Source organism: Alexandromys fortis, unplaced genomic scaffold (assembly GCF_014885135.2).
Source record: "Alexandromys fortis isolate MF-2015 unplaced genomic scaffold, M_Fortis_MF-2015_v1.1 scaffold_194, whole genome shotgun sequence".
In the NCBI taxonomy this organism is placed as follows: Eukaryota; Metazoa; Chordata; class Mammalia; order Rodentia; family Cricetidae; genus Alexandromys; species Alexandromys fortis.
The window spans coordinates 2894169-2919177 of NW_026068075.1; the positions used below are offsets into that span (position 1 = coordinate 2894169).

Below are 25009 nucleotides of genomic sequence, written 5' to 3' on the forward strand. Positions count from 1 at the left end.
AGAACCCGCAGAGAGAGGACTGCTGAACTTGCCTAATGGTGAGATGATTCTTCAGGGTTCCTGGTTCATGAAAGAGTCTGTGAGACATTCTACAGGATACAAAAGAAAGTGACTGAACTGTCTTTAAAATTTCCTGCTTCATGCAAAAGTCTGCTGGATACTATGGGCCTGAAGGCTGAAGATGGATGCCCCAATGGTACAGAAGAACTTTGGGTGACTGTCTAGGCAGCGAGATATCTCTGTCATTTCTAGAGTTTTGGAAGTTGCTTATAATGCACTTCCTGTTTACTTAGGTAATATTATATCCTTCTGGAGTCTTTGATGGAGTTGAAGAATAAGTAGATAGTTATAGTTTTCCTTAGTTATGATAAAAGATAAAATAGATATAAATATTATAACTGTAATTCTTGCTTGATAACTGTTTTGTTATATGTAATTTTACTATGTTAAAGTTAAAGCCTTCCTTTTTGTTTAAACAAAAAAGGGGAAATGTTGTAGGAGGATCTTCTTTCTATGTGTTGCTTTCAATAGTTGAATAAAGAAAACTGCCTTGGCCTTTTGATAGGGTAAAACTTAGATAGGCGGGAAAAAGAGAACTAGATGCTGGGAGGAAGAAGGCAGTGTGGCAGATACCATGACTCTTCTCTCCAAGAGGGAAGCTGGTTAGACTCATGCTGGTATACCATAGTCGAGTGGCGATACACATTAATGGAAATGGGTTAAATGAATATGTAAGAGTTATCCAGTAAGAGTTTAGAACTAATGGGCCAGGCAGTGTTTAAATGAATACAATTTGTGTGTTTTTATTTCGAAGTATAAGCTAGCCAGGCAGCCGGGAGCTGGGTGAGACGCAGCCTGTTCCTATATACAACAAGAAGAGAACACTGGATCTCTCTGAACTGGAGTTACAAGTGGTTGCGAATTGTTATGTGGGTACTGGGACCCAAATTTGGGTCTTCTGGAAAAGCATCACTAAGATGTCTCTATAGCTACAAAATTCAAATTTAAAAGGGTACAAAAGACTAAAGGCACTTCACACACACATAGCCATCACAATGGCAACTGAAAATGTGAAAATGAAACCAAATTCATTAGTCATTTGGAAATGAAAATTCAAACTGTCAGGTACAATCACTAAATTACTATAAGAAAAATAAAATCATGACATTTGCAGAAAAAGGGATGAGACCTGTCATCATTATGTTAAGCAAAGAAAAACAAATACTACATGATAACTCTCATACATGTATGTAGCAATACATGTTTATTAAATTGAAATTTTAAAGACAAAAATGAATATCATTTCACTGCCATTGGGAAGTTGCTGCAGAGGTATTTCTAAGTCTTCTACTCTGGCAGATGTCAAAAACATAAGCACAGTAGCAAGGTCTACTTACATCCAGCAGTATAGCTTGTTTTACAGCTATAACCAGTACAAATAGAAATTCTCAGCTATCAAAATCTTCAAATCTTAGTGACAAAGATATTACTTTTACCATTTTCTTGCTCTTGAACATAAGCTACTGTTAGCAGATTCTTACTCAGAATTGATGACTTTTCCTGAAATACAAACTTATATTTTATTGAGTTGTCAGACTGCCAGAACAAATATTTTGACCCATCAAGTTACAACCCATATGATGTCAACATAGCTTTATACTCTACACTCCCTGGAAATCTTGGATCATTTTACTCTTTTCCTCCACAGAAATAATTCAATAAGACCATAAGACTGTCTCCTTTTGTGCTCTAAAGTACTGTGATTTTTTTCCTGCCAAAAGCTTACTGTGAGAATTTTACAAGTGCTAGTCACTTAATTCTAGCAATGCTATAGTATCAATATAAAGTAGATAGTGTTATTATTCTCATATACTGATGATCAATAATCTCCCTGGTACTGCTCAGCCCAGTGAACAGTACTGGTATTGAAACTTGAGCATTCTTGTTCTAGAAGCTTAATCTCAATCCGTTGGATTTCCTACCTAAATAAACCTAAGCAGGTCTATTTCTCAGCTTCTCCTTTTTAATCTCTATCATCAATGAGAGACATGAAAAAGTGTGTTATCCTTATAACTACTCAGCACTGGGACTAGAGAATCTTCCCTGACTCTTTTGTCAAGTTAATCACACTTCCTTGTTTCCACTGAGCCCACATTCCCACCTGCTTTCTACTAGATGAGTATTTTGAAATGATGCTGCCTATACCCAGAAAATGGATATGCCTTATGTCACTAAACTGGTTTCTAGGAATCACCTCCCAAGACATAAACAACGCCCAGAAAGAGGTAGGGCAGGAACACACTCTTTTATCTGCCCTTCCAACTTGTCACCCTCCTTCCTTATCATCCTGTCTCAGGCAGACAGAAGCATCAGTGAGTTGAGCTGGACAAGAAAACTCTGGCTTTTCTAGTCAGATGAAGGAAGGAAGTCCCTGTACTTCTGAGTGGGGCCCTCTAATAGGCTCTCTTACAGCCATCCAAAATGCAATGCAGAGGTTCTCCATTCAGCTGCATATCCAAAGCTAGGCCAAGGTATGACAAACCCTCATAAATGCAGTGTCCTATGTACAGTGAACTTTGTAAACAAACATCTATGACCACTGGACCCCCTGTGGTTAAAACAAGCTATTTTCTCTCTTTCCTAACATTCTTTTTTTAAAGACAGACATATTCTAACCTCTATTAATCAACCCATATTTTTCAGTAAATCCCCCATCTCTTTATCCTTCTTTGTTTTAAAATGCATTATTCTGTGCTCACTATGGTTAAAAAAAATTCTAGTAACTGAAACTTTCAGTAACAGCCTAAAATGTGCTCTTATTTCATCATTCTACCAATACCCTATTTTTAGATAAAAAGACACATTAAATTGATACACCTAATAGACTAAAAGTGGACAAAGGCAAAAATCTTGTATTATTCACTGATGTCTGGCATATGGTGTATTAGAAATCTTTGTATGGCTATAATAAAGTACCTGAAATAATTAACTTCAAAAGATAAAAGGTTTCTTTTGAAGCCTATGGCAATGCAGTACATCACAGCTGGGAATGTGTGGTGAAAGGGACAACTTTCCTCATGGCAGTCAGAAAGCACAGAAAAGGGATCAAGGATCCAATATTTCATTCAAGGGCATGCTCCCATGATGTAAACTGGGTGTACTGGAATGTAACTTCCCCAATAGTGCCACAGGTTAGCAACCAAGCCTTAAACACAATGTCCAAACTAGTTGTGGGTATTCTATAATTATTTATTGAATAAATTAGTAACAAAGATTTATTATTAAACCAATAAACACAATAGGTGAAGCAGTATTAATATTCTTCATTTACTAGTACATCATCAATGTATGAATGTATACACACAAATGTTTCCTCTAATCAACACGGATATTTGGATTCTGGTCTACATGTAAACCATGATACAAAAATGTTCATAGAAACTGATAATAACTCCAAGACCTTGCAGACTAGAATTATGTGGGAGATGGGCATCTGCCCATGTTTGGGGTGGAGATTATCTTGATTATACCAGTTGAGGTGGGAAGATTCATATACTGTGAGTGGCACCATTCCCTGGCTAAGATACAGGACTATATGGAGAAAGGAAGCAGAATTATAGCATGTAAGCATTCACTGATTGCTCTGTTTCTTGACTTGATATAGTGTGCCGGTTGCTTCAAGTTGCTGCTGCCTTGAGTTCTCTAGCGTAAAGTATTACACATTAGAACGGTAAGTCAAAATAAATCCTTTGTCCCTTAAGTTGCTTTTGTCAGTGTTTTATGAAACCAAGACAATTTTCTAAACTCTAAAGGAAATAGATGAGAAAAAAATCATTAATACTTTTGCTTTAAAAGAACCTGGTGTCAAGGAAGTCACACAAATCAAGGAGAAATGATAATGTTATAGTCATAGAGCAGAACAGAAGTCATCAAACTGTGTCCTATCTCAATATGACTCAAGAACTAAACTATGATAAGGGTCAAAGACTTATAGAATCAGCATATATAGTATTTAGGCATATGGTGTCTCTACAGTGCATTCATAAATCCATGAGAGTGATAAATACTGAAATCATGACAAGGAAGGCTCACAAGGTACTCCCCCTCGCAGAAATTTATTTATAAAAAGAAAAAAAGAAACATATATCTAAAGCAAACATGTCATGTAAAGATTTGATTAATCAAAGAGGTAGGTAGTTATTATTTTATTTTCTGATCCTAGTTAATAATGTATTACCAATATTTTGAATTAAAGTCCAAAAAGCACCTGTAATTAGTAAGTGAATGGACATTATAAACATTAGTGTATCATTATCAACAAGGCCTCCAGTAAGCAAAACAAACAAAAAACTGGGCATTGTAGTTGACTGTAATCTGGAATTCTAGAAAGCAGTGGCAGGAGGATTGTTGGGAGTTCTGGGCCAACCTGGGCTATAACGTGAGACCCTATCTCCAACATATTTCAAAAAGAACTTAAAATAAAAGAACAAAAATAAACAAATAGATCACCGCGTCATAGTAACTTTATGGATGAGAAACTGGAAAGATGCTAATGTCAGGACAGTTACATGGGTTCACAACTAGTTAATGGTTTTCAGGCTGAGGTGTCTCTAGAAGTTGCAGGGCTTTTGGCATTGGTTCTTCATAATATCAAAGTTATCAACTTTTGGATAAAGACAGACTGATAGCTGGGACAAAACTTAGAAGTGATCAAAAAAAAAAAAAACCTTAAAAGACCTAAGAATGCCATGATTCAGACTTTTGCATGAAACCAAGAAAAGGAAATATAATAAGAAAAATATCAAGTCTTTCCTTTAAATATTTAAAATTATACTATAAATGAGTACAGATATTTTGGAAAGCAGTGAGGAAGTCACTCAAAAAGTGGAAACAGAACTACTATATGATCCAGCAATCCCAGTTATATACCCAAAGGAAGTAAGGTCAGTGTGCTAAGTGACATCTGCTCACCTCTGCTTAAGTCAACAGTATTCACAAGAGCTAAAAGGGGGAATCAACATGTCTGCTAACTGATGAATATACATATATACATACATAAATAGAAAACATATACAGAAAATGGAAGTCTATTCAGCTATAAAAAGGATTAAATCCTGTCATTTGTGGCAACAGATAAAACTGTAGGTTGTTGAATTAAATAACAACACCCTTACACTGAAAAGAAAAGTAACAGATGATTTTATTAATATGTACAATCTAAAAAAACACTGACGTCACAAAACTTGAGACAAGAATGGTGGATACAAAGGTTATGGAGAATAATGGGAGGGTGACAGTGAGGGTGAGGTGGGGACTGACTTGTCAAAGGATAAGCATTAAGTTATAACCAGATAGGAGTAGTAACTTCTGGCATACTGTTGCACAGGATGGTAATTATAGATAAAGATAATATGTACTTCCTAAAATAAAAGAGATTATTTTGAATATTTTCACAATAAAGAAATGATAAATAATTTGAGCAAATATATTGACACTGTTCTAAATATTATACAATATATATACTGAACCATCATATGGTATCCCATATATTCATAATTTTTATGTATCAGTTAAAACTAAATTAAATAATTTAAATTATATATACATGTGTGTTATTTTCCAGGTGTAAGATGGGAAGTCTTGGATTTAGAAGGATTTACTATACCACCTTTCATCATAAATCAACTATGCAATTCAGCATCTCCAAAATTCACATTTGGGCACATAAGCAAAATCATAGATATGACCAAAACCAAAATAAAACATATCTCCACTGTTTTCCAATCTTACCAAAAGAAGTTTATAACAGCACATTCAATTGTGAATACTACATTTTATGAAAAAGTGACATGTATATTTTTATCTCATATGAAAAAGCTTATTTAAAATTATTTTCAAGGTTTATTTATTTTAAGTGTATGAATGTTTTGCCTGCATGTATATATCTATATGCATTATGTATGTGCCTGGAACCAAAGGAAGTATAAAGAGGGGGTTATATCTAGAGTCACAGATAGTTGTAAGACAAGATGCATATGCTTGGAACCAAACTTGGATTCTCTGCCAGAGTACCAAGCGTTTTTATTCACTCCAGACCATCAATGAAGAAGCATTGAGAATTAAAATGACAAGTATGCCATTAGAGAGATTAGAGGCTATAAAGAATGAACTGGAAAAGGAGATAAGCTAGTTGTTTGTGAGTATATAGAGATAAGTTATAAAAAGGAGGGAAGATGTAGTGTTGCTTTGGTGGGAAAAACCACCAGGATAATGATCAGAGAAAACTGGCTTCTATGCATTTCAAGTGGAAATGTGCTTGCTACTCAGCAACTGTATTATCCTGGAAGGTGTTTACTTTTGTCTTTCAATCACCTCTCCATTGTGTTTTGTGGAAACAAAATGTATACCAACTTGGTTTTATGCCTAGACCAAAGAGACTTTGCGGGCTTTTATTTATCCTTTGACTCTTCCAGAGCCTTGCCATCAGCATGGTAGCCTACTGGGAGAATTAGAGACCACACAGAAGAGGGTAATTTCAGACAGTCACGATCAATCAGTTATCCCCAACTGACATGCTGACTATATTCTTGACAATGCTTAGCCAAGGTTGACCTAACCTAGCCTAGACTGTGGTGGCTTATTTTATATGCCAATGCTAAACTAAGGGATTCCCAGATAGCTGGTAAAACACTGTTTCTGGCTGTGTCTGTGAGAGTGTTTCTGCAAGAGATTAGCATTTTAATCAGTAGACTAAAGAAGGTCCATCCTCACCAATGTGGATAGGGATCATTCAATTTCTTGAGGGCTTAGACAGAAGAAAAAAATGATTGTCGAGGATATCCTTGAATTTACTTTCCACCTCCTACTGCAGTCTCACAAGTGCTGGGATTACAGATAGATACACGGCCATACCAGCTCGTCTTTCCCTATCATGTTACTCCTTAAATAGCATGGCAAGAATAACTAGGGATTTCTAGGTCACATATTATAAGAACAGAAAACTTATTAGGCATGGTGAAATGAAACTATAATCCTAGAATTCAGAAAGCAGAAGCAGGGAGACTATGAAATGGAATCCAGCCTGACCTATATAGAGAGCTCTAGCCTGCCAGCCTGGGCAACATAAAGAGATCCTGACTTAAGCAACTTCCAACTTACGTCTCTTGCCAATCTGAATCTGAAGACCTAGCTTCCATGCTTTGAGAAGGATTGCCCCAGCACTAGGATTAAGGGGAGTAGCAGAGCAGAGGGAAGAAGAAAGGAGAAAGAGAATAAATTATGAGAATGAACCATTCAGTTAAGGGAAAGTCTACATGGAAAGGAATCATAGCTTCCACCTCTCAGCCACAGCTGCAATCAATGTGAAAGAATACCAAATTGTCAGGCCCTAACTAAACTGGCTCAGTTGACCCCACGTTTATCAGAGAAGAGATGACCCTGTTAAGACTATGTACAGATTTCAAACAACCATGTGCAAAAGAAAAGAATATTGTTATTTTATATGACTATATTTTGTGATATTTTTAAATTTTTACTTTTATGTATATTGGGGTTTTTCCTAAATGTATGCCGGAATGTATGTACACTAAGTCTGTGTATCATATGTGAACATATGCAGTACATGCAGAGCCAAAATATGGCATGTGAACCCCCTGAGATGGGAGTTACAGACAGATAGGTGTAACTGCCTGCAGCTGCTGGGTCCTCTTTAAGAACAGCCAGTGTTCTTATCCATTGAGTCATCTCTGGTCCCTGTGGCATTTTTTAAATTACTTTTTTAAGATATAATTATATAATTTCCCTCTTCTTTTTTCTACCTCCATACCTCACATAAATCCTTCCTCGTTTTTTTCAAATTCATGGCTTCCTTTTCATTGCTTTTACATACATATATGGTGTTCTATTAATGCAGAAATATATAATTCATACACAGTCATCTTAAAATCAACAAAGGAAACTCCAGTAACAAGTCAAAAAAGATAGATGAAAATGTAAAGCCCCTGTATCCTTGGTGATCAATTAGTAATTGTAATGCTGATCAACTAGTCTACTATGGGAACACTGCTTCAGTACTTACTATGTGAAGATACACATTTATATTTTAAGCCTTTAATTGGATATGTAGTTACCTGAAATTTTTTAATTGATAGCTCCAGCTTTCTTCATCTATAAAACAATATTAATGTAACCAGTCTGATTACCCATAGAAATACCATTTGTAATATCAATTGATTTTCTCTTTTCACCATTTGTTGGCAACATATTGAATACACTTATCTGCCAGGACTGGGCATGTTCAAGTGAATATGACAAAGACCAACAGCCAGCTCCAGTAGTTCATGTGGGTGCACCCTCCCCACCTTCCTCAAAAACCCTTACACTTAGGTAAAGCATAATATATAAAAAAGAGACAATTACCCATATTCTAACTATGTCAGCATTTCAATGGAGTCCATTTTAGACATTTTGAAGATCTTTGTGTATATGGGTGCAACTGAGTATGCATGTAAAAACCTGAGATGGACAGGGTAACTGAAATGTATAATTTCAGTTATTAACTCATGTAAAGGACTACATATAAACACAAAAGACTATCCTTTAACTCATCCTCCTAATTTGTCTCTAATAAGGTAGGAATTAAAGCTATTGTATTTAAATTAATTCCTAAAGTGGAGTTGGTTCTGGAAACAAGCAATAAAATAAAATTTCCACAGTTGTATGTGCCATAGCTCAAATTATCATCTCTATTCAGATGACTATTCTCAAATGCCAAAGTTTGAGACAAAAAAGTTCATTTTGGAGGCAGGCCAAGAAAGAGAATGAAGGAGTTAGGGAAGGCAAGAGGGAAAAACACAAGCCCAACAGAGACATCATTAAGCTGGTTACTGCTCCAGTTACTGCATGATATTCATGCCTACTGGGAATCCACAGAGGCTCATCTGATATAGTCGGAAGCATTGTCCATTAACTGCCATTTCCCTTAGTTTTGAACTGATCCAAGGGATGTTATCTTTCATACAGTGCCCAGCAGTATCTAAGCTATATTCTCTGGCACAGACAAAAGTCCTAAGAAAAAGAAAATACTGTAGTGTGTGCTAGGGCAGGTGCTCACAGTGGGACAATGTGCACCAAAACTTTTACCACAGCTGCAAGGAAGGACGTGTACCGAAGAATCAGAGTACCAAGAATCTGCCCAACCCAAATTTCTAGGCTCCCAAGGCTTTCCATGCTCACAACTTCCTAGGACTGCTTCACTGTCCTCTACCACAGTCAAATCCTCCTACCGGGGCCACCTGTGTTCACACCTCACCAGGACCCCTTTCTCTTATCAAGACCTTCTTTTCTCTCTTGACCACCTCCTCCCACCAAGACCACCGCTCACACAGTCCCCCGTTAGAAATTTCCCTTGGAAATCAAATCCCCAATACTGACCACAGCTCCAAACGCACCACCACCCTCCTGGGTATTTCTCTAGCCCAAACGACAAACAAAAAAGAGTCAGAAACAGCGACTTCAGTTTAGATGCTTTAATAGCATGTTTGATTAGTCCCCCAGCTAGAACAACATTGTGACTGCTTGAAGTTGAAGGGGTGGTAGACCCTCCAACCTCTGAGACCTAGGCACCATTAGTTCTCACTGAGTTCTGACATCTCTTCATCCACAGATCTGGGGTCTCCGAAGAGTTCGTGGAGCTGCTCGTTGTTCTCTACCACTTGATACACGTGTTCTGGGGTGATGCGCTTCCTGCCGTGGGTGTGGGCCTCCTCGCCAGCCAGATCCAGGATGTTCGATGCAATGTACTCGAGCACACCGGCCAGGAATACTGGTGCAGAAGAGCTCAGGCGGCGGGAATACTTGCCCTCTCGCAGGCAGTGGTCTACCCGGCTAACAGGAAATTGAAGCTCTGCTCTGGTGAAGCGGGAGATGTTACGTCTGCTGGAGATTTTGTTTCTGCAGGAGGTGTTGCCTTTGCAGGAGATGTTTCCTCTGGATCTTTTTCTAGCCTTGGTGCTCGTTTGAAGAGACTGGCTGAACTCCACGGCTCTTCTGGCCTGGGCCTCCCACAATAACCAACCCTCTGAACTACACATGTATTTATCTCTTCAGGACAGGTTTCTGTTACCACACAGACTTTATGATGTCACTGGTATCCACTGAGCTCTGATGGTCAGCACAGAAATGCCCATATTAGGAAAGAAACTGCCCACCTTTTCATGTGTGTGTTATACATATACATATGCACATGTAGCCTGTGTGTGGGTGCATGTGTGTTTGTGTAAGTGTGTGTGCGTGTGTGTGCGCCCTGAATTTGTTATCTGGAATCATCCTTGATCACTTTTCTGTCTTATTTACTGAGACAAGATCTCTCAATTCAAGTCAGAGCTCACCAATACAGAGAATCTTACTTACTAGTCACCTTACTTGAGAGATCCTGCCTTAGCCTTTCACAGCTGGAATTACAGGCAAGCCACCTGATTACATCCTCTTTTGATGGGAACCCTTTCTATTGATTTTTATATTCTGACAAGACCTCTGCGTCAATGGAAAACTCCTGCCCAAAGGATGAAACTCTGTTACGTATCAGACTCTAGCTTTCTCTCAATTGATACAGTCACCTTAGTGTTCCCAATCAGTATTCCTGTTCGTAGTTTTTACTCTTATTTGAACTGCTCATCACATTTGCCATTTCATTTAATATCTGCCAGATATTTACACGTTAAGTATTTAACAGGTGTTCATATCTCCTTGAGGATTTTGATTTTACAATTTTAGATCATCTTACCCCCCCACTCCCGTTTTGGAGCACATCCACAAATATACTTAACTGATTTACTTTATCTGAGACACTTTACAGCTATTTCCAGTTCAATGACAGAAATGTACTCCCATGCCTACCCTTTTCATCAGTTCATGTGACTCCTATACATCAACAAAACACTTAAAATTTATTTTTACCATATAGTCATCGTACCAATTAATGGATTTTTCAAATTTTTAATATTTATTTATTGGGGAGCATCATGTTCTGGCAAGCATTTGGGAGTCGGGGAACAACTTGAGGAGTTGGTTCTCTCCACCATATGGAAGTCACTAGTGTAAGTACTGGTCTGGGCCTCCATCTTTGTAGGCCCCCCACCCTCACCAAACCTGACCCCAAGGAGTGGCAGGACAGCCACGCCCCTGTGCCCACCAAACCTGAATCCTCCCCTGAGGTGGGGCAAGGCAACCTGCCAAAACCTTGACCCCTTCCTCAAGGAGGGGCAAGACAGCCCCACCCCTGTGCCTGCCAAAACCTTGACCCCTCCCCCAAGGAGAGCCAAGACAGCCCACCAAAACCTTGACCACTCCCCAAGTCTATTTAAACTGCTCCTGGGAAAGTGAGGCCTTTTCTCCCCATCCCTCCACCGGTTACCCCTCCCCCCACCCCTCCCCCACCCCTCCCCCAACCCCCCACTTCCCCCACCCCCAAACCCCTACCTGAGAATGCAGAAATCCCATTAAACCTGGATAGCCTTTAATTCGGCTCTATGTCATTTGGCTTGATTGGGATTTTTGCTAGGCACAGAGCTTGCATTAGGAAAATTCCTAACAACTGTAGAATTGAGCACTGTGTAGAGACAGTGCTCTTAACAGTTACGTCATCTCTCCAGCCCTTGTGTAAAGTTCTTTTTGATTCCGTTTTTACTATTGTGTTTTCTTCATTTCTAATTTAGTGTGCTGGTTTTTTTCCCCCTATTCCTTTACAGTTGATAAGTTATTGTCCATTGTTAACAACAATGACTGACACTTTTCTGGTTTTGTTCTATTTTCTATTAAGATAAAGTTTACATAACATAAAATTTACCATCTTAGCCAGCTATAAAATTTGGTGTCTACTGGCAATGTTATGAAACTGTTAGGATCCAACCATGGTCACTGCCCATAGAAACTGCTTCCTGGAAACCAGATTAAAATGTCCTTACAGTCCTCATACCTCCAATCCTTTGCAGAGTAGCTTTAAGGTATTATGAGGTCTGATGCCCCAGTCTGGTATCAAACTCTTATATAGACATGGACGGCCTTGAATTTCTGATACTTGTGCCTCCACCTCCCAAATGCTGAATTATAGGCATGTGTCACCATACCTGGTTTATTCTATGCTAGTGTAAGGGATTAAACCCAGAGAGCTTCAGGCAAATTAGCCAATCATTCTAGCGACTAGGCCACATTCAAGACTTCCACCCCTTTTTGAGACAGAGTATCTCTCATATATAGCAGACTGGAAACAAGGAATCTTAGACTTCTTATTTTCCTGTAGTAAAGTGTACACCACCACACTTGGTTTGTGTGGTTCTGGGGACTGAACTCAGGGCTTCATGTATGCTAAGTAAACGCTCTACCTACTGAGCTATGATACATTCCTAGCCCCTTTTGTGTTTCTTCCATTTCTTTTTCTTTTTTCTATGGTAATGAAAACTGAACTGAAGGCCATGCACTTGCTAACCAAGCGCTCTTCCACTGACCCACATTCCCAGTCCTACCTTCTGACATCCACTGAAAACAGACTTACCTCCCTTTATACACTCATCTCAATACTCCTTCTTTTATCTTCAGGTCTGTTCTTTGGTCTACTTTTTGAGGTAATTTTAACATCTTTTTTTCTCATGATCTAAATAGAATCTTTAAATATGTTCATTTTGTAAAAACTCTAAATCTTAAATTAAAAAAAATCACAGAATCTTGCTTCTTGTACAAAGAGCTTCAATGACTATAACTGTGGCAGGAACCTGAAAATACTCTTTAGCATCTCCTCTGCTTTACCTTCATATCTAATTAGTCATCAGTCATTCCTTTTCCATATCTTTAATATCGTTTCAAGAATCCATTCTGACCATTCTACTCCAATGCATTATCACTGTCCCCTACACATTGTAGTGACACACTTACTGTCCTTCCTATTCCTTCCCTGACTATCTTCCAATTCATTTCCAAGGGTGGTCATTTACTAATACTAAATCTGCTTGTGACACTGTATCACTTAGAACTCATCAGTGGCTTCCCATTCCATGTGGGCTAACACTTTAAATCTTAAGATGCTCTATATTGTTTTTCCTTAGTCTCTGCCTCATTGGCCATTTTTAAATATAAATCTATGTTCTGGAAAAGTCTGACTCATTTCCAACCTTGGTTAGAATCCACAAAGTCTCCTTAACTTTTACTTTGCATACTTTATCAGAAGTAAAATAAATACAAGATTAATCATTTATTTCTTGTCTGTCATTTCTTTCAAGGTGACAGGAGCCTGTCCATTTCATTAACACTTTATCGTCAGAGACAAGCACAGAGACTAGAACACAGAACATACTCAATAGATCCTCATTGCATCCATGAATGAAACCACACAAATCTAATCTTAGCTCACAGTTCCTCTAGTAGACTGTAGGTATGATTTCCCTCTTCAAGCAGATGAAAAGAACACCCTCTACCTCATGGGACACCACGAGAAACAAATGCTACGAGGTTCAGCACAGTACCTGCTATAAAATAAGTGTCCATGGAACAATCTTTATTACAGTCAACTTTACCTCCTATAGTAAAATACAGATGGGTACCCTCAAGCAAGACGAATGGTAAGCTGTCTGAACCTTCCCAGAGCAGAACAATCTTAGAATTCTAACCTGGGTTTAAGAGCAACATATCCTCTAAGATCCCAGTGACTTGATCAAGCTTCTGCTGACTAAACTGAGGGAGTCAAAGACTGCCCACCTTATCCAAAATGAAATTTCACAGAGACAGGGTGTGTTATTTGTTAACTATACAAAAATTTTGTAATAGTGCATGATGTTATTTACATAAAATAGGCACAATAGACATATCCACAGAAATAGCAAGAAGATTCGCAGTTGCTAAGGACAAGAGAACAAGGAAAAAATAGTGACTGATATGTGTAGGTTACTTCTATGTTCTAAATTTTAGAGTCTAAAATGATAGGTAACAGTTATGTTGGCACAACACTATAAATATACTAAAACTACTGAATTTGATTTACAAATTAGACTGCAGTTAAAAAGAAAATAACCCTTTAGCTATCATGTAGCTGGCTCAAGACCACAAAAATGACTCAGTTTCACACCTGGAAGCAGTACCATGCTGTAAAGGAAGCCTAAACTCTGCCCACATGGACAAGAGGTGAGTCTCTAAGACCAAATCAGTATATGAGTCTTCAATAAATTCCAACTCCCACATATTTGAGCCACCTCATCTGGTCCACACTAGAGCACAGATAAACTTATCCTTTTGAGCCCTGACCAAAATACAGATTCATAAGCCCCCTCCTCCAAAAAGTGTTACCATTTTAACTTACTGGGAGTTTAGGTTAGCAAAGAGAACACAGGTTCAGAACAAATGAACATCTAAATGGATTTCACCCAAATAAAAATTGTTTTGTTTCTCATTTTGAACCTCAAATAAAAACAGAAAATAAAAAAAAAACATGCATACATACTTCTTCCAGTAGTGATGTTCTGCTGCAAGACGGTAATATACAGCTGTAGGGTCAGTTGTGGGGCAGAGCCTAGGAAAGCCTGGATCACGGATGCCCGACTGAAGGCGGAACGGTGGGTAAACATCTTGCCTTCTGCCTGGCCCACCTCCTTCTCCACCTCCTCTGAGAGGCCATCTTTCGGTATCTGTCGTTTCTTAGTGATGCTCACATAAGGCTCTTCATTCGGGCTGGACTGACAGTAGAGGCAAAAGACTTCAAAACACCTAGGAACAAATTAATGAGTCATTGCAATTAATGAGTGGCAGAATTCTGTCCTTTCCCAGTCATCTTGTTTTCACTTAGCCTGATTCTCAAACCCTTGCCCGGCTATTCTAAATCTCTCCAAATCACTTGCTCTAAGGATCAGTTCTTAGGGGTTCAGTCTTCTACAAGGACTCCAGTAGACCACTGGGAATTGAGCGAGAATCAAGAAAAGGTGACACTGAAAGCTACCAAGGCAAAGAAAACAAGACAATGGGAAGCAGTTAACACTCTAGAGCCACAGAAAAAAATGGTTAGCTTTTCTTCCTGACATACATTACCTGTGCAGCTGTAGATAGAGCCCTTAGATTCTGAACTTTCCCTCTCAATAATAAAATAGAGAAAACACATACTTTGTCATCCTGCAACGAAAGAGGACTAAAGGGTATAGGGCTGTGTGTAAACGTTCCACATAAAACTGATACCACAAACCAGCCTAGTTAAAAAAGGATGTGCAGGCTCACTTAATCATCTCAGCACTCTCTAGAGTCTAGAGGCTGGGGAAGAATAATTGTCAAGCATTCAAGGCCAGTATGGGCTATACAGTGAGTTATAGATGAGCCTGGGCTACAATAAGGCTGAGAGATGGTGGAGGAAGCGGGGATGGAGAGAGGGAGGAAGGGAGGGAGGAAAGGAGGGGGGGAACATGAAGATGAATGAAATTAGGTACTTTTACAGCACATAGTTGCTAAATGCTAAGCATTTAGAATTCCTTGAAAGACAACAACATATTATCTATTTTTTTTATCCTAATAATCCCATATTGGCCATGGCAAATTCAAACATGCCTGGGGTTGGCAAATGCCTTATTTAAGGACTCCGAAGCCTGCTCTAGGGACACATCCTTAAGGAACCAGTGTCTAAAATTTTTGTCTCTAGATAATATTATAGATAGACACTAATGGAAAGAAAAAGTACTAGTGGCTATGATTTGTTTAAAACAAATACAGACACACACAGGGGGGGGGATAGATTTGATGGGTGGATCAATGGAAAGATACATGAAACAAAATGTTAATTATAGAATCTAGGATGCAGGTACTTGGGTGTACAAGTCAATAAGATTTTCTTCTGCATGTTTGAAAGCTTACATAATGAAATGCTAGGAAAAACAAGTTTTCCCTTAGTTTTAAACATTGACTTTTATGCCCTAAAACAGGCACTTTAATAACAATCTTACAATGCTGCTAGATTTTATGGCTTCACTGGGTTTATAATGTTGTTAACTTTATAATATCACCTGGAGGTATCTATGACAACCTAAGTACATTTATAATTTGAAATAGTAAATTAAAACCTTCTTTTTGATGCATGAAAAGAAATACAACAACCTTTCCGGTAAACACGAAGTGGACAGATTTCATGATTATTACCTTTGTTCACTTCTTTCTAGGAGGAAGAAAGTGTGTGGTTTGTGTATTGGGGAAGTCTGTCTACTGTCTTGTAATATATATTCAACCAAAGATGATTGTTGGAGCACCGAAAGTGGCAATGCATAGAAGATCGAATAAAATGGTCATGGTATTTATTCTCAAAGTGGTGATGACAGCAGATGTAGTTTACGAAATCTGTCTACTATCTATCTTGTAATATGTTTTCAATCAAAGATTCTTTAATATATTTTATCAAGACATGGCAGTATAGTCTAGTTTGTTCAGAAGAAAAAAGACAATACTTTAGTTCATGAATTCAGGGCTACCTCCTCCAGAATTTAAACCTTTGACTGACAATGAGCACCCCTGTTAATATTGTTAGACAACCAAAAGTGGCAAGGTATAGAAGAGAGGTTAAAGTGGTCGTGATATTTATTCTCAAAGAGGTGATGATAGCAGATGTACGTTACTAGATAGCTTGAAGACTCCCACTCCATTCATTCAGAGGTGCTCACTTTCTAGACGGGATAATGGAGCATATACAGAATAAATATAATATGTCACACAACAATATTTATGTTGTACTTTTAGTTCACATGATAGTTTCTGATATACCAGCTCACAAAGAAACCTTACAAAAGAATTTAAATCAGCATCATTTCTAATAGCAAAATAATGGGTTGGTTTTAATTGTTGTTTCTCTGCATGAACTACTTGAATAAAAACACCCAAGGTAAGGGCTAACGATGTAGGTCAGTGGTAGAGGACCAGCATTATTCAAGGTAGTTTTTCAATATCACATACTCCATTGGTCAGGAAGCTTTTGTGTAATGTAAGTATTTTAGGTTCTATAGGCTATCAGGGTCTCTGCGCAACTCTGCCTCTGCAGACAAATAATATATAAAGAAATGACTACAGATAGTTATATTCCAATAAAACTTTATTTACGGGGACTGGAGAGATGGCTCAGAGCTTAAGAACACTGACTGTTCTTCCAGAGGTCCTGAGTTCAATTCCCAGCAACCACCTGGTGGTTCATAATCATCTGTAATGAGGTCTGGTGCCCTCTTCTGGCCTCCAGCCATATATGGAGGCCAAATGTTTTATACATAATAAATAAATCTTAAAAAAAGAAAGAAAATAGAAAAAAAAACTTTATTTACAAAAACAGGTGGTGGCATGATTTGGCCAGTGGAGCACAGCCTGCAGACCTCATGATGATCTTTGCTGTACATATTTAGTACTTTGATCATTTTTTTCACTCAGTTCCATTTTCTAGCATAATATAATTCATTTGTCAATCATAACAGCAGTTTGTCCCCTAGGTAAAACTAGGCATGTTGGTGGCAGCCAGCACAAATGACTTGAGGTACCAAGGACCCTAATGAAAATACTTTTTCCAAAGAAATATTTGGTTTTTCCAGAATATTTAATATAACTTAAAGATTTTCCTTCAAATTGTAAAAAAAGATAATTCAAGACACTATCCAAAGTTCATATTAGAAAGAACTATAAAAACTATAGCTAAACATTTAAATATATGACTAAAATTATAATAAATAAATGAACTAAATAGTTCTGCCAATGACTCCCTGAAGTAATAAAGGGGTAGAAGTGAGCTAACAGTTATAGTCCATAATCATTAGTGGAAGGTATTACAGACTAAGGATCTGAAGTATTAAGGCAAGCATTATATAGAATAAAATATATATGCACTTTAATTGGGTCATATTGTATGAACTCAATAACAGCATCTCCCTAAAAATGGTAGTTTGGCTACCCTAACTTGAGTAGAAGTAAACTGCCCCCAAACAACTTGAAAATATTACTAAAAACCATTGCTAAGGGGTAAAAGGGAAGAAGTGTTGTGATTCCCTTGTTTGTGCGAATAACTGGATCTTTCTGAAAAGCTGATGATTTCAGGGTTCAAATTAGAACCTGTCATTAGGAAGAAATCTCAGTAATAATTTTTAAGTCCCGTTAACCAAAAATCAACAAATTTCCTTTTCATTTGCAAGCTAAGGGTCTTGAAACCTTATTTTGTGTATCTCATTTCAAAGATCATGGGTCCATTGCTTCTTGACATAAATCAACTAATATCTGAATATGAGACTCTTTTCCTTAATAAAGTTTTTTAAGTACATTGATGACTGAAGAATACCAAAGAATTTATAATAAAGAAGAAATTTGTCTTATGTTCATATTTAAAAGGAAAAAACCCTAAACTCACACTCTGCCATTCAGTTCTATTGTTCTTAACATCTTAATATACTCCCTTGAACTCTAGATTATAGTTGCTGTTTTTATATGCAATATTCTATTAGCTTTGTCTTGAGGTACTCTTAACGTTAAGAGACACTTCTAAATGACAGCAATGATAGAGGATTCTTACTTGCCTGGTTACTTTTGGTTATTTTTTTTTTAATTTTGCTCACGAATAATGAACCATTTAAAGCTTTGAAGATGGAACTGCTGATAAAGTGTACTGAACACTCTACTTTCTTTTACAGAACACAGAGAACATAATGAACCTAATTGCCTTTTGGAAGGAAGCCTTGGGAACACGCTCCAGAGCCTCATTTGCTCCTTGTATAAAATGGGGACAGGGATTGAGAGCGCCTATAGCATTGGCGGAGCATGGGTTTAGTATGCCTAAGGTCCTTGATTCAACTTCCAGCACCAAAATAGTAGATACACAGTGAACAAATCCAAGAGCCAATCAGCTAAGGCATGGAAGTGTGAACCAAACCTCTCAGCAGCAGCAACCTTTGTGAATTCTCAGTTCCCCAAGCCACTCCACCCAAACATGAGTTTCCGCCCCACAGATGACATTAAACGATGGGTGCCTTGTCTAAACGTCAGACCTCACTTTTCTTCTTGAGCAGGGGCACTGGCAGGGCCACAGGGCTTGCTTAGGAACATGGGTCCCCTACTAGCTAATTGATTGCCATGCTTTCTAAGTACCCCCAACCCAATTTTCTGATGCCTCCCTAACTGTCAGCAACACTACTACCAGCATAGATGTCTTGTCCTTTCTCGGGATCCCTAGTTCTTGAAGAAGGGGGAACCTGTTTACCGAGTTTGCCATAACGGTTAAACTGCACAGTACAGTAAGCTAAAACGGTTGTGTTTAAAGTAGCATGCAAAGTTGTAATATTGTGAATGCTTTTTTAATCTGAACATAAACTTTTACTTTCGCATTTCCCCGAGTAAGATAAAAGATAGGAAAATAATACATTTAAATTCCCTTCAAGTTCTGAGATTAAAATCAGGTCTATTTCATGACTGTGTACTTCTTGTTTTGTGTTCATAGAGATTAATTCTCAGGGCTAAGGATTTAGCCCAGTGGTAGAGCATTTGCCTAGCCTGTACCAGGCCTTGGATTGAATCCACAGCACCACAAAGAGCAACAACAACAACTTCTCCTCCCAGAAATGGCATTAACAGTTTTTCTTAACACATAGTAACTTCCTGTCTTCAAGGCACATTGTGCCCCAGATTTCATGACTATATTAGAAATTGGGCAGACTCAGAAGACAACTCTGGTACCGTATGTTTTCATGCTAGACAATAATCATCACGCTAAGAGAAAAGTAGGGTGCATGAATTTATAGACTTCTGTATATGAATTAAATAAATTTTAACAAAGCACTTAAAGGAGTGCCTGGTACACAGTTAAGTGCCATGTGCTTGATAAACTAAATTAAATGACCCATAAAGGCTCTGACTTTAACAGCGCTTAGAGTAACTTCTAAAGACCACGCATGCCAATCCTGCAGAAGTCCGCTTGACCACAGAGAAAGCCACGTATTTTTAGGAGACCAAAAAAAAAGGCAAAGACTGCTGCTCTTTTTGAGCAAATTCAAGTTAACATTGGCAATTCCATCTATGGGTTCTGAAATCCAGGACATCTCCGGAGACTGGAATGGGAAGGTTTGGCCAAGCAGGGCAGGTCAACCCTGGTTCTGGCCACCTGTCCCCTTCAGGAAGGCCTCTTCCCCAGCCGGGGTAGGAGAGGGGGGACCGGCCAGGGGCTGTGGCCTAAGGGCGGGTTCTGGGTTCCACACGCACCTGAACAGGGGCCCGAGCTGGAGCAGGTGCATGAGCAGCACCAGTGGCCGATCGCGGCTGAGGTCGCGGTGGACGAAGAGGAGCGTGAACTGCACCAGAGCACAGGGCATCAAGGAGAAGAGCAGCGTCAGCGCCTGCCACATGCGGTCCCCATCGGAGCGGTAGGTGCTGCTCAGGTAGAGCGCCGCTATCGTCTCGGCCACGAACAGGAACAGGGACGCTAACACCGAGGCCGGGAATTTCATCTCCGCGCCTCAGAGACTCGCCCCGCGGGTGGTGACGGCGGCGGCGGCGGCGGCGGCGGTGACGGTTCACAGAGCAGTTCCCAGCATGCCCGGCCCCGAGCCGCCGGCGCGCGGTGTAGCCGGCCGAGGGCACGCGGGCCCGGCCACACGCCCCGCGCGAGCCGGAGTCCAGCCTGGGGGCAACCGCCACAAGGGGGTGGGGCGGGCAGCGTGGCTCCGCTCGGGCACGCCCACGCGCACCGTGCGCAGCCGCCAGCGCGCCACAAGCTCGCGGTGGCGCTGGGGACACTGTTCCGGGCGGGTCGCGAACCCGCGCCTTCTGACCGCAGCTGCCCGAGCACGCCTGGAGGCCGCCCACCAAGCTGGCCCGCGAGCAGCCTCTGGGTCCTAGAGTCCGTAGGTCTGGGCTGTCTTGAGTGCTTGCTTTCCGCAAGCAGCAGAAACCAGAATTGGGGGTGAGGGAGTCTGAACTCCATCCTGATCCACGATCCGTCTGGTTTCTCGGCAGAAAAAAAAAAAAAAAAAAGCCTGGTCAAAAGTTCAGGTTTTCCTGCTATTCCAAAAGGGCCTGAGCCCTCTGAGAAGGTTTTCAGAACACAAGTGTGTGGGCATGCTCTCAGCATACTGAGAAATACCTTTAACTTTTCAACGGAAATTTTGAGCATGTCCTTTATCTTTCTCGTACAGAGTCAGAAGCATCGAAAGAGTTGTGAGCCCAAGTTTTGCTTTCTAGATAAAACTGCCTTCAGAATATATTGCTGGATAGCTGTGACTAACTCAAGGCAGGTCAAAGACCAGAGCCCAATAAGGAAGCAGTTTCCAGACCCACACACACCTACCTCTGTTGGTATGCCAACCCCTGAGGCTAACACAATTCTTTTCCGCTCAACTGTTTATTTTAAAAATATGAATACAATATATTTCAACATATTCTTTCCCCTATCCCACTCTCCCATCCTTCCAACAACCCAACTTTATGCTATCTCTGTCACAAAAATACCTAAAATAAAAAACAGTAAGACAAAAAATGTCAAAATCAACAAAATGAAACAAAAAGTACAAAAATAATTTAAAAAAAAAAAAAAAACAACCAACAAACATGGAGTCCATTTTGTGTTGGCCCACTACTCCTGACCATGAGACCTGCCCTGGAGCATGGCTGGGAGGTACTCATTGACACTCAATTGCAAAAACAAAACATATCAATTGCAAATATCTTCTTGGTTGGAGGTTGGAATTTGTGTCTACTTCCTTTTATCAGTGCTGAGATTTTGTCTGGTTTTATCCTGTACACATCCAGTGTACCCGCTGAGCTTTTCACAACCTTCTATACATCAAGATGGACTCCCCCAGACACAGACACACAGACACACACACACTCCTTCACACCTTCTAAGATCGTTTTCCATGAAGAAATTGGGTGATTTTAATTTTCAGGCATCTTGGGCATTTTACTATTTTGGAAAATGATGTAAATACAAACAAGATGTAAAGATTCATAAGATCTCCACAAGAACGAAGAGAGAAGGTGTGGACAAGTTGAGTCGTTTGACTTGGTTGTTGAAGTGACCTCAGAAAATCTATTTATAATGGTTGAAGGGAGAATTCAGCCAAGGCCTGAGAAGTACCAGGCCCTTTCTCCAAAAGGATTACGAATGCCTATTTATAGAACCCAGCACGCCACCACGTCCTGGATCCAGATACACACAGTCACAAACAGAATCACCAGCAGTCCTCCATGGTGTATTTGTTTAATATTTTATTTGATACCATCATTAGCTTTAAAGGGTAACTAATGAGTAGCTACAAATAATTAACTAGAACACAATAATGGTTTAGCATCAGATCTTAAGGCAAAGGATTATCACAGGTTTTACATTATTAAGTGGACTGTGTTGTGGAACAGCGGTGCAATAAGCCAGCAACATCACTTTAAACAATAAAGTGCAGTTTATGGCAGATAATTTTCTACAGTACAAAACTGATACAGAAAACACATTGGAAAGATCAGTGTTTTTGATATTATAACAGCAGCTAAAAAATAGTAAGGTGCATCACTAAGTTTCTAAGTCAGTCTTGCTTCGGAAGAGATTTCATTACACCAGGCAGTGGACTGTAAGCAAACCCCCCACGCCCCCCCCCACGCCCCAGTGAAGCTGAAGCAAATTCAACTGACAATTGTCATCCCGCTCCAGGAACAATAGATAACAAAAGCTAAAATCTGATGAGCATTTATAAGTTGACCTTTCTGAATTATCACTTGTCATTTTATCAGTCAGATGAAAATATACATTTACAACTTAGTTTCTCTGCCCTACATTTAAGTGCATTTTCATTAAAAATCAATGTCAGATATTGCATTATACTTCCTCACTAGGACCAAAATACCCACTGTGATTTTTAAAAAAAAAATATGTGTACTCAGTAATAGACTTATAGAAAGTGATTTTTGGGCATAATAATATGTAATAGGCCAGAATACTTGATAATTTTGTTTTATTATAAAATATCATAGTATAACATTTTGTAATATAGTAAAATGATTAGCAAAATGTTCTGCACTAAGATTAGAACTGCTCCTGATATATCTTTCAAACCCCTCAAAGTACCCCTACAGACATATAAGAATTAGCAAGAAGTCAAAGAACTTGATTTTGGCAAAAAGGCATTTTTACAAAGCCTCTCAATTGGTGTGCAAGTATTTCAAAATTCTTGTTATATACAACAGATGACTGGTGTTGAATTTAATGTTAATAAAAATTAAAAGAATTTTAAAGTACTAATAACTAATTCCTATCATTTGGTTTATTTTTTATAATTTTGCTTTATTCGTAATTGGTGGAGAAATACAGCAGAGAGCACAACTTTATGAATAATGCTAATTTATTGAGCACATCTTTAAACTTCAGTAGTACATTAAACTGTGGTGCTCGTTTACTCTTAGGTGCAATTAGGAGTAAGTTGTTATACGATATTGACAATTTCCTATTTGGGGTATTGCCCCAAAAGATTAAGGAATTGCACTGGTTTGCTGCTTATGAAATGTACCATCAGGAAGATTAACTTTGTTTTAACCCAACAATGATACAAACATATTTTTGTAAATATTGCAAGTTGTGCAAAAATGAAAACCCTTTTGGTGAAGTAGATTCTATTCACTCTAGTATGTGATGCTTGACCAGTCCCTAGTTATTTATGGCTTCTCAACATGTTTCACTGATTTCTACAAAATCCATTTTAAAATCTCTGTTAGTTTGGTGCCACTACATCCAAGAGACTGGAGTGGCCTATACCAGATCCTGAGACCAAACTATTATTATTCTTACAGTGTTCCACTCTTACTGCTGGGACATCTCTATCATACAAATAATACTGCATTTTCAAGAGCAGAAGGAGTTTACCGCTGCTGCAGTCTTCAGAAGACACCTCTAATATTAAAAGCCCTAAAAGATTCAAGACTGATTATTTGAAGCAATATGCTTATTTGAATATATCTATATATAGGTATTACCACATTCAACTTGAATCAAATTTAATGACACAATTTATTTTACTGGCAATCGCCACTTACACACAGACATCCCACTAAAATATGCTGTAATAAGGTCATTTGCTAAAGACAGTAGACAAGTATAGATTTTATGCCTTTTTTATACTGATTGCTAAGTCACAGCTACTTCACACACAATACAAGATTATACACTGAGGAACACATCACACAAAATATATGAAGAAATTTTCAGTAGAACTGCATTATTCTATATGAAGGAATTGTTTCTGAAAGCATAACACAAGGGATCGTATTGGGGTACTTCAGGAAGACCTTTAAGACATAAATCTTCAGCTACTTTCAATTTAGTAAGTGATTATTCCGTAACAAAGTGGTATCTTGCCTTTCAGGTGATTCTGAGTACAAAGATAAGTCTGCTTCATGTGTCATACAATTCGCTGGCCCTCCTTACACCCCAATGCAGAACAAAAACACAGATTTGGTTTTCCATTTAAATAACTTTTCAAAGTTGATTCAGAATGGGTGAATAACAAGTACCCCCAAAGGAAATGAAGACACAGAGAATCCTGAAGATGAGAGACTTTGTCATTTGTGAAGGGAACTAGATGGAAAGGACAAGGTTCAATATTTAAAGATGAAAATGAATATTCCTTTAAATCTTAACAGCATCACCCATTAGGTCCCAATGTATAAAATAAGGGGAGAGACGTTGTTCGTGTAGGAACTACTTTGGTTTTTGTCTTTTATGCCATAATAAAAGACAAAAAAACAATATGGCCAGTCCTGTTTATGGATTGTAAGCAAGATACATGTGGCCACTACCTTATTCTCATTGCACAGGCACTCTTGTGGCAGCTTGCCCTGTACTTGTGATCTGACTACAGAATAGTCCCAATTCTGGTTGCAACTGACCTCGAGGTCAGCCCTTCTGTCTAAAGTAGAATCAAGTCTTGTTGAGCCCCATGCTCTTAGCTAAGGACAGATGTGGACAAAGATACAGAGGAAGCCTGCCTTCGTAGGAGAA

The 25009-nt window shown here is 38.9% G+C and overlaps 1 protein-coding gene across 1 annotated transcript in view; it reads right to left on the reverse strand.

Annotated features, from left to right (window-relative positions):
• Positions 1 to 20763, reverse strand: part of Xk (X-linked Kx blood group antigen, Kell and VPS13A binding protein) — a 31446-nt gene extending 10683 nt beyond the window's left edge. Inside the window, exons 1-2 of the mRNA XM_050121692.1 lie at positions 20230 to 20763; positions 14486 to 14748 (exon numbers count right to left, since the gene is read on the reverse strand). Of these exons, the coding sequence (XP_049977649.1) occupies positions 14486 to 14748; positions 20230 to 20474 (508 nt within the window). The 5' untranslated portion in view covers positions 20475 to 20763. The remainder of the gene's footprint in view (positions 1 to 14485; positions 14749 to 20229) is intronic.
• Between the last annotated feature and the right edge of the window lie 4246 nt (positions 20764 to 25009).